At 31.7% G+C, this 8,978-nt stretch overlaps 2 protein-coding genes across 2 annotated transcripts; one reads left to right on the top strand and one right to left on the bottom strand.

Annotated features, from left to right (window-relative positions):
- Window positions 1-323: 323 nt before the first annotated feature.
- On the bottom strand, window positions 324-2,629 carry LOC113863650 (COBRA-like protein 4). Its single transcript, XM_027497300.1, has 6 exons — window positions 2,463-2,629; window positions 2,284-2,363; window positions 1,594-2,050; window positions 1,332-1,479; window positions 729-1,015; window positions 324-622 (listed from the first exon to the last, which is right to left on the bottom strand). Exons 1-6 carry the CDS (start codon window positions 2,566-2,568, stop codon window positions 324-326), a joined length of 1,377 nt encoding a protein of 458 aa, XP_027353101.1. The 5' UTR covers window positions 2,569-2,629.
- Window positions 2,630-6,929: 4,300 nt separating this feature from the next.
- Window positions 6,930-8,712, top strand: LOC113851951 (UDP-arabinopyranose mutase 3-like). Its single transcript, XM_027482224.1, has 4 exons — window positions 6,930-7,250; window positions 7,512-7,762; window positions 8,086-8,254; window positions 8,383-8,712. The coding sequence occupies exons 1-4, from the start codon at window positions 6,930-6,932 to the stop codon at window positions 8,710-8,712; spliced, it is 1,071 nt and encodes a 356-aa protein (XP_027338025.1).
- The last annotated feature ends 266 nt before the right edge of the window (window positions 8,713-8,978 follow it).

Genomic DNA, 8,978 nt, shown 5'->3' with positions numbered 1-8,978 from the left:
GGTTTTATTTGTGTTGAATGCTAGCCTCTCTAAATAGTAAAAATAAAAAATAAAACAAAATAAAATGACTTTCTTATAATTAAAAGTAAAAATAAAATATAATTTTTGAAATCAAATAATTCTATAAAAAAAGAACATTTTAAATGATGTGTTATATTTTAATAACAAAAAAAATCGGAAATAAAAATAGGCAATTCTAATGTACTCATATTCGTGGGACATGCTGTCATAATGTTATCATGGTATATATATATATATAGACAAGAAACTCTGTTTATCAAATCTCCTTTTCCCTTAAACTAAATTAATAGCCGTTTTACACGTCACAAAAGAGTAACAACCAAATGAAAAAGTAATGCCAAAATTACATTGACTGCCATCAATATAACACTTGTTTGTAGTGTATGAGCAGAGTTTGGCAACATGGGGTATGAATCAGGAGGTGGCAGCATGCATTCATCACCGTTGAAGTAGACCCTTCTAGGGAATGCCCATCCCTGTTTGAGGGTAAACGTGTTCTTATCCTTCTTCATGAGCACCTCAGATTGAACATTCCCTCTAGGCCCTGCTTCCATCAACAGATCATTGTAATATTTCAAACCATAGAACATACCAGTATCATCTGCATATACAAATCAGCAAGCACATGGTCAGAAAGAAAACAACATCTTCATGAAGCTCTAACATAGAAAAGATTCAACACTTTTTGTCTATTTATAAGAACTCACTTATGGATTCATACGGAAGAAGTGGCATATATTCAAAGCTATAGACTTGGGTGACATTATTGAGATTTGGGTGTTGCACCACAAGAGTCCATTCAGTGAAATTCAACCGATAGTTGAAGTTGATGATGGCAATCTTGACCCGCCAATAGTCCTTATAGTTGTCTTTCAAATGCCAGTGCACCCGGACACGACATAGATGGTGTGTGCATTGTAACAATGGTTTTGGTGTGGTATCTTTTTTATGTTTTGGTAAGACATCATCTTCTTGCAGTAACTTTGAATCCTTCCTGCACAACCATCATAAGATATTGAAATTATCATTACTGTTAATGTAGCACACATATAACACGTCGTGACTCTACTAATTAGCACGAGTACAGATTAGACCCAATTTAAGTAACTTTTTCAATAAATACTTTAAGAAAAAATATTAAAAAACAAAATTAAATAATTAAACTTCTACATGTTAAAATCAACTGGTGCATTTCATGTATGTCTTTCAAAATGTAGATTTTAATTCGTAGGACTAGTTTAATTCATTTTCTCTTTCTATTTTTTTCTCCTATCTAAATTCCCCAATGTAAAACTAGAAGGGTGGCTTACGTGACGCAGGTATCGTTATTTTGACAACCACAAGCACAAGCTGGGCAACCCGTGACTTTGTCACTGTAGAAAGATGACAGAGAAACACAACAGCTTGGGTTCTTGGAGGCAAGAAACTGTGAATAAGTGCATGTCACATTCCAGGACACTGCATAGAAAACCATAAAATAGAAACGTTAAACACAACTAATGCATCTTGTAACCATAAATATTAACACTGCTCCATGCACATAAAATGAATGAAGGGAATTAGTATGCATACTCAAAGCTTGAGTTTTTCGCCTATGATCATCTGTGGGGATGACAGTGGATGGAACAATCTTGGCAGGGCCACATGAATATCCTGGTCCTGGTCCCAACAATTTGAAGTTCTTGGGCAGTTTCACAGTCTTGTTAGAGGTGCCAGAGAGGCCCACACCAATCTGAAATGCTGAGACTGCACCTGAAGGGTCCTGCCCCCAAGATGTTAGCACACCACCCCTGCAGCAGTTGGTAAACTGCATGTTGAAAGGAGCTCCAGGAAGCAAATCAACCACTTGAGGGTTCCTCTTGCAGCTATGGGGAATCTTCAACTTGAACTTGGCACAGTCTCCTTGTTCTGTGGCTTGAGCTCCCATCATGGCCCATATTATTTCTTTCTTTGCCCATGTCCATCCTATAGTCCACCCAGGATTCATAATATTCCGGTACAGTTGGAAGTTAAACAGTGTCACAGTGGCCTGTCAAATTTTAATATAGTAACATATTCATCAGTTTGAGTATAATTTGATCATTGTTTAGGTGAAAATCATGTTCCAAATTTCTGCTGGTTTATCCCTTTGGTAATCACACAAGGCCAGCAATTTCTATTTTCTAGAGACCTTATGATATTTTCATATTTCATAATTTCACATTGCTACAATCATGAATTATCCATATAAGTTCTGATAAAATGATTAGAATTAGAAGTTACCAAATAACCATCTGATGTCCAGGACACGATATCCCATCTTATTGTCACGTTCCCAGTTGGATCCAATGGATCAAATGACTCTACAAGCACAAGATAACAAGTTCAAATAAATCCATGAGAAACTAAATTTTATTCTCATCAGTAGTTTCCAACATTTTGCATATAGACAAGTAATTTACCAGCAGGAGAGATAAGAATGAGACATAGAGCAACAACGGCAACAAGCTTCAGCTCTCTGAAAGTGGAGCTTTTCCTTTGCTGCTGTTTACCATTATCAAATTCCATGCCTGAGGATGAAGTTCACAGAACCCCTAGTTCTTGTGTGGTACACAAATTGCAAGTGAGCAAATTGCTAGTGTGTTTATAGCAACATGTGCTGCACTGTTATTAGATTTTAGAGTATGTTATCACCTAGTAGTTGTTAGGTCCTTGTGATATCATCTTATGAAATATTCTGTCTCCATCTCTCTAATCAGTCCCTGCTCAGTTGCAGCTAGCACTCCTACAACATCTAAGTGTTTAAACAAAAACGTAGGGAATGGAGTGAAGAAATTCGGGTGCCTATGATGCATGAATACGGGTACTCTACTTGTACCCATAAATACAGGAATATGACAATTTTAAAAATTTTGATACAGGTATGTTAATATAGTTTTTAAATAATACAAATGAAGAATATAAAATATTTATAATTGTTATAAGAATATCTATAATAAAAGAAATTAGTAAACGCGCATCTTAGATTTACATTTAAGGATGGTGGATTTAATTAAATAGAAAAATAAATATATAAAAATAGAGAAAAACAGAGAAAAGATATCCAAATCATTGTCATTTTTAGGGAAAAAATAATTTGACTTGTATTTAAGACATACCTAACTCTACCTCAAGCTGCACATAACAAATTGCATAGAATTTTTACTAAAAAAAATAATTTTAATAGGTATCCAAATGTAATTATATTCGAGGTATTTGGTACTAATGGGATATGAGTACATTTGTGAAATTGAAGTACCCATGCGAGCTGGTGAGAGATTTTCTGTGTGCCTCAGGGACACATCAGGGGGTAACCAGTTTTCCACTTGTTCAGTTTTCACTTACTTTTCGTTCATGGAACTATTTGCTTCAAATTGATTGATGCTTATGCTTTATGGCTAGGGACCCTTTTAGCCTTGGTTTGTTCTGTTATCTGATTAGTTAGCCCTGAAAAATAGTTGTGTATCTGGATTTGGTTTTTCCACCTGGGGTTTATGCATCCACATCCATGAATATAATTATTTACCTTACAGAGCAAATAGCGAAATCATCTGTTATCACCATTATAAAATATGGCCTGAGATTCATGAACTTCGGGAGCAATATGGTATAGAGTTACCATCTTGGAGTTGATTGACAACAAATGTAATGCTTCCCAACCCAACAAGAACCTAAAACTGGTAGTACAACGGTGCAACAATACATTTAAAATGATTCCCTAAACAAATGCAATGTTGCTAGCGAGGTCTCAATTCAAGTTATTGGACCATTTTGGACAAGAAAAATAATTATTGGGCCTTGGTCTTCAAACCCGATTGACCTTAATAATCAATTTTGTTAATATAAAAAATAAAAGATATCATTTATCTTTACCATTTGTAGTTAAATAAAAGTATATCAAATTTTAAAATCTATTTAAAAATAAAAATTGCAATTAAATAAATAATGTTATCTTAAATCGCAATGCTAAGACAAATTACACATAAAAATAATAAAATATCTTTTTGGAAGTTTTTTCTAACTAAAAGACAGAAATTAATCTAAAATTAAGAAACAACATTAACATGTATAAATATATTAAAGATAAATTAATTTTTGGAAAATAAATTTATAAGAATAAACAAATTTTATACCTCCCACTCATCTCACCATTTATTCTAATGATTTCTAGTAAAATTTGGTTAGGGTGATATAGCAAGTCAGCCGCCGCCGCCGCCCCCCCCAAAAAACAATCTCTCTCTCTCCCAAACACGGGTTAGTTGCCTCGCTTGTTCTTTCACACAAAAGTAAGCTTAAATTAAAAAAATCAATCAAATATTAAAAATGTTTAAATAATGTTTTTATATTAATAAAAATTAATATTTAACTAATAATTAATTATAGTTTATTTTTAAAAAATTTTGAAATTTTACCAGCTTTTTGTAAGTTACTTCAGATTTCAAACGGTTTTAACATTTGGAGCCCAAAAGAGGGTTTAACTAATTTAAATCTTAACTCTGTCAAATATCTTTTATCGACGCTATTTTTCAACCAACTTACACGTTTATTATAATAAACACTTACACAACATTAATTTAATATTTTAAAATTGTGATTAAACAAAGTATTTAAAGATTTAAATTAATTATTTTTGTACTGGTTACTATTTATAGGAAAAAAACATTATTTAAAGTAAAGGATAAATAATAATTCTATTTTATATTTTACAATATATTACTGTTTAAACAAAATATTTATAATCATTTCATAGTTTTAAATTTTTTTAAATATATTAATTTTTTATTTTAAATATTTATAATATTAATTTATTTTTATTTATTGTTTTTATCACTATTATACTATTACTTTTATTATATTTATTTTCTTTATATGAATATTACAATGTTGTTCTATGACTTTTTTACGTAAATAAAGAAAATAAATTAGAATATTACATAGGTATCTTTAATAGTTTCAATTTACTTATTTATATTTATATGTTGTTTTTTGAAAAACAATTATAATATTACTTATTTTACTATTATGATATATATACATCATACATAAAATAATATTTTATATTTATTCAAGTCTTTATCCCGTGAAACAAATCTTTATTATTGTTGTTTTGTTTAAATTTAACCAATAATCAAAAGATATTTCCTAGAATGGATCAAGGACCAACTTACGTTGTTTAAGTATTTGTTATTTATGATTTGGGTCAATGAGTTTTGTAATTTTAGGCTGCTAGATAAGGTTATTAGTACCACAAGTTTTTATGGCCATTTAACCGTTATTTGCAAGGAATATTCACGCTGCTTGTATTCCTAATACATCATAACGATGACTTGGAATTTTGTTAGAACTTAGAAGTAGGTAAAGTACGTACGCACAAAAAATATCATTACACTACAGTAGTTGGTTTCTCCTATGCAATATTGACATTGTGAATGACGTACGTTTCACAACGAATGCTTCTCAGAACTATAATTTATTAGAGCGTTTTCTATGGGATTTTCTTCCATAAAAAAAAAATAACTTTGTTCGTAAGTTTTTAAGCGACAAATTGTTCCATTTTTTATTTCCATAAATTTATTGAAATACATCACATTTGGACTGTTATGACCATATTGAGCATTTAATTTAATCTAACCTTTCCCCTAACTAAATTCCGTAATTTCTAACTACAAAAATGTAAATCACTTTGCAGTTTATCTTATCCATTCATACATTGTTTGTGAACTAAAATGCAGTGCTCATCTTGTGGTGATATGACCAAATCCAGCGCTTGTTTCTGTTTAAGTGCTTGTTTTTTTTATGATTTCCTAGCATTAATACCGCTTCCTACACTTATAATATCTTTTCATGAAAAATAAACTTTCTTCAATTCATTAGATTTTTCAAATCGACAAATTGCAAAACTTTTATTGAATAACTTTTCTACTTTCGTTTCTCTCACAACAATGACATTTTCTCTTTGAAAATTTGTGTCGTTAAAGTCCTAATTTCATGTTGAGGTTTACCTCCGAACATTAGCTAAACTGTTGTATAAAACTTTTTCATTAAGACATTGAAAAGGAATAAAATTAAAGGTATTTAATAGTTATACTATTTAATTATTTTTATAAAATATAAAATTAAGTATTGATTTAAAAAAATTTATAAATAAATTAACTTTATAAAATTTTATATTTAAAAATAAAATTAATAAGTACTTTATCGTATTAATTTATTTTAATATATAAAATATTTTAAAATATAAATAAATATTAAATTTAAAATAACATACTTACGAATATTTATATTAATAAAAATTTGATATACATAATCATCACTTTAAAAAAATTATCCTGTCAAAATCTGTCTCGACAGCCATAATTTCATAAACATTTCCAAACATATGCTAAAATGATATTTATTTTTTACTAAAATTTTAAAAATTATTTATTTCATGTTTCATTTAATTAAAATTAAAAATTTTTCAAAATATTTATTTGATTTAAAGAATTTTGAATTATACTTATAATTAATTCTATAATGCATTATTCTTTTTAAAATAATTTTAAAAATTAATGAGTTTTGTATAAATAATAATAAACCTTGCGAAAAACTCTCTACTAACATAATGCATTCAAACCCCAAATCTTTTTTTTTAATATTTTTCTTGTGAGTAATTGAATGCAGTCAAAAGCAATAAGTAGTAATAAACAACTAACCATTTATGAAATGAAATTGTAAAGCTCTCATTTTTATCTCACACGTGGATCTATGATGGCACGTGCCAAGTATGACGCGTTTCAAATACAAAAACCCCCCTTCACTCCAACACAAGCACACAGCACCGTCCTCGTACTCCCCGAAGCTACAAGGCAGCAACAACAAAGTTGTCTCTCTCTCTCTCTGAAGGAAGCATGTCGAGCGCAACAGGAGCAACAGCCCTTCTGAAGGACGAGGTGGACATAGTGATCCCAACAATAAGGAGCCTTGAGTTCTTGGAGTCGTGGAGGCCATTCTTTGAGCCATACCATCTGATAATTGTGCAAGATGGTGACCCTTCCAAAGTCATCAAGGTCCCCCAAGGCTTCGATTACGACTACTACAATCACGACGATATTAAGCGCATTCTTGGACCTAAGGCCTCTTGCATTTCCTTCAAGGACTCTGCTTGTCGCTGCTTTGCTTTCCTCATCTCCAAGAAGAAGTACATCTTCACCATCGACGATGATTGCTTTGTAAGTCACGTCAATTCCCCATTATCTCTTTTTTAATATACATATCAAATACCCTTGCAAAAAACAAAACATAAAAATAAATTTGACATCAGCTAAGTCTGTCTTTCATTTTTCGTGGTAACATATATTCCTTCGTAGCATAGCTGCTAGCCTGCCACTACTTAAATTTGCAATATATATAGTGATGCATCTGGAGAAGGGGTTAGATCCCGGTTATAAGATGAGATTTCCTTTATTTTCTTTTCTTTATTAATTTTTCAGGTTGCAAAAGATCCATCTGGCAAAGAAATTGATGCCCTGCACCAGCACCTTAAGAACCTTCTGACTCCATCAACCCCATTTTTCTTCAACACCCTCTATGACCCATACAGAGAGAGTACTGATTTTGTCCGTGGATATCCATTTAGTCTGCGTGAAGGTGTCCCAACAGCTGTTTCTCATGGCCTCTGGCTCAATATTCCTGATTATGATGCCCCAACCCAGCTTGTCAAGCCTCTCGAAAGAAACACTAGGTATGAAAATGTTATAGAATATATGTAAACGTCAGTGTTTTAATCTGATTATATATACAAGTTTCGCTTTAATTGTTGACTTAACTATATGACTTTTATTTTAATTCTTTTTTATACAAAACGACATTGAAAAAAGGGAGAAAGGATATAAAATGAGTGTTTTTAAAAAATAAAAGTTAAAGTGAGACTTTTGTATTATGAGGGACTATATGATCTATACTTACAATTATAACCACTAAAATAAGTATTTATATCATTTACATTTGCATCATGTCTTGTTGAGGTAGCTTACTGATATAGCATGTCTGGAACCTTTTTCTCAGGTATGTAGATGCTGTTATGACGATACCAAAGGGAACTCTCTTTCCCATGTGTGCCATGAATTTGGCATTCAACCGTGAATTAATTGGCCCTGCAATGTACTTTGGACTCATGGGTGAAGGTCAACCTATTGGACGCTATGATGATATGTGGGCTGGCTGGTGCATAAAGGTACTCTATTCCAAATTTGTATTAAATTTGGTTTTGTTAACATCAGAATACAAAAGTTTTCATTCTATAAAAGAAGCATTTATTATATCGAAGACATGTTTGTGCTTAATTGCTGATCTTGTTTGTAGGTTGTAAGTGATCATTTGGGATTGGGGGTGAAGACAGGCTTGCCTTACATTTGGCACAGCAAAGCTAGCAGCCCATTTGTGAACCTTATGAAAGAGTACAAAGGAATTTTCTGGCAGGAAGAGCTGATCCCCTTTTTCCAATCTGTAAGTCTTCCAAAGGAATGCACAACTGCTCAGGATTGCTATCTTGAACTCTCCAAGCAAGTTAAGGCAAAGCTTGGCAAAGTTGATGAGTATTTCGACAAGCTTGCAGATGCCATGGTGACATGGATTGAAGCTTGGAACGAGCACAACCCATCAGGGGAAAAATCCAATGCTCCCGCAAATTAAATTCTTCATATATGGGGCCTCTAGATAAAAGTCACTCATTGGGCAGGGAAGAGGATATGGCTTTCGTGTTATCATTTTACCGTTTGTTTTTTCGTACAACAATAAAACTTGACTGGCTCTTAAACATTAATATATACACAAATATACATTTTAATATATTTTCTTCACTTTGGAATTTAGCTTATTATTAGACTTATATTGACCATCTTCTCATTGTGACAAAATATGACAAATGACAATTAAATGTCATAATTAAGATTAGAGGT

Source organism: Abrus precatorius, unplaced genomic scaffold (assembly GCF_003935025.1).
Source record: "Abrus precatorius isolate BTA unplaced genomic scaffold, Abrus_2018 Scaffold10, whole genome shotgun sequence".
Taxonomy (NCBI): Eukaryota; Viridiplantae; Streptophyta; class Magnoliopsida; order Fabales; family Fabaceae; genus Abrus; species Abrus precatorius.
Note: the sequence above shows the minus strand (reverse complement) of the source record. Positions and strands in the feature narration are given on the sequence as shown.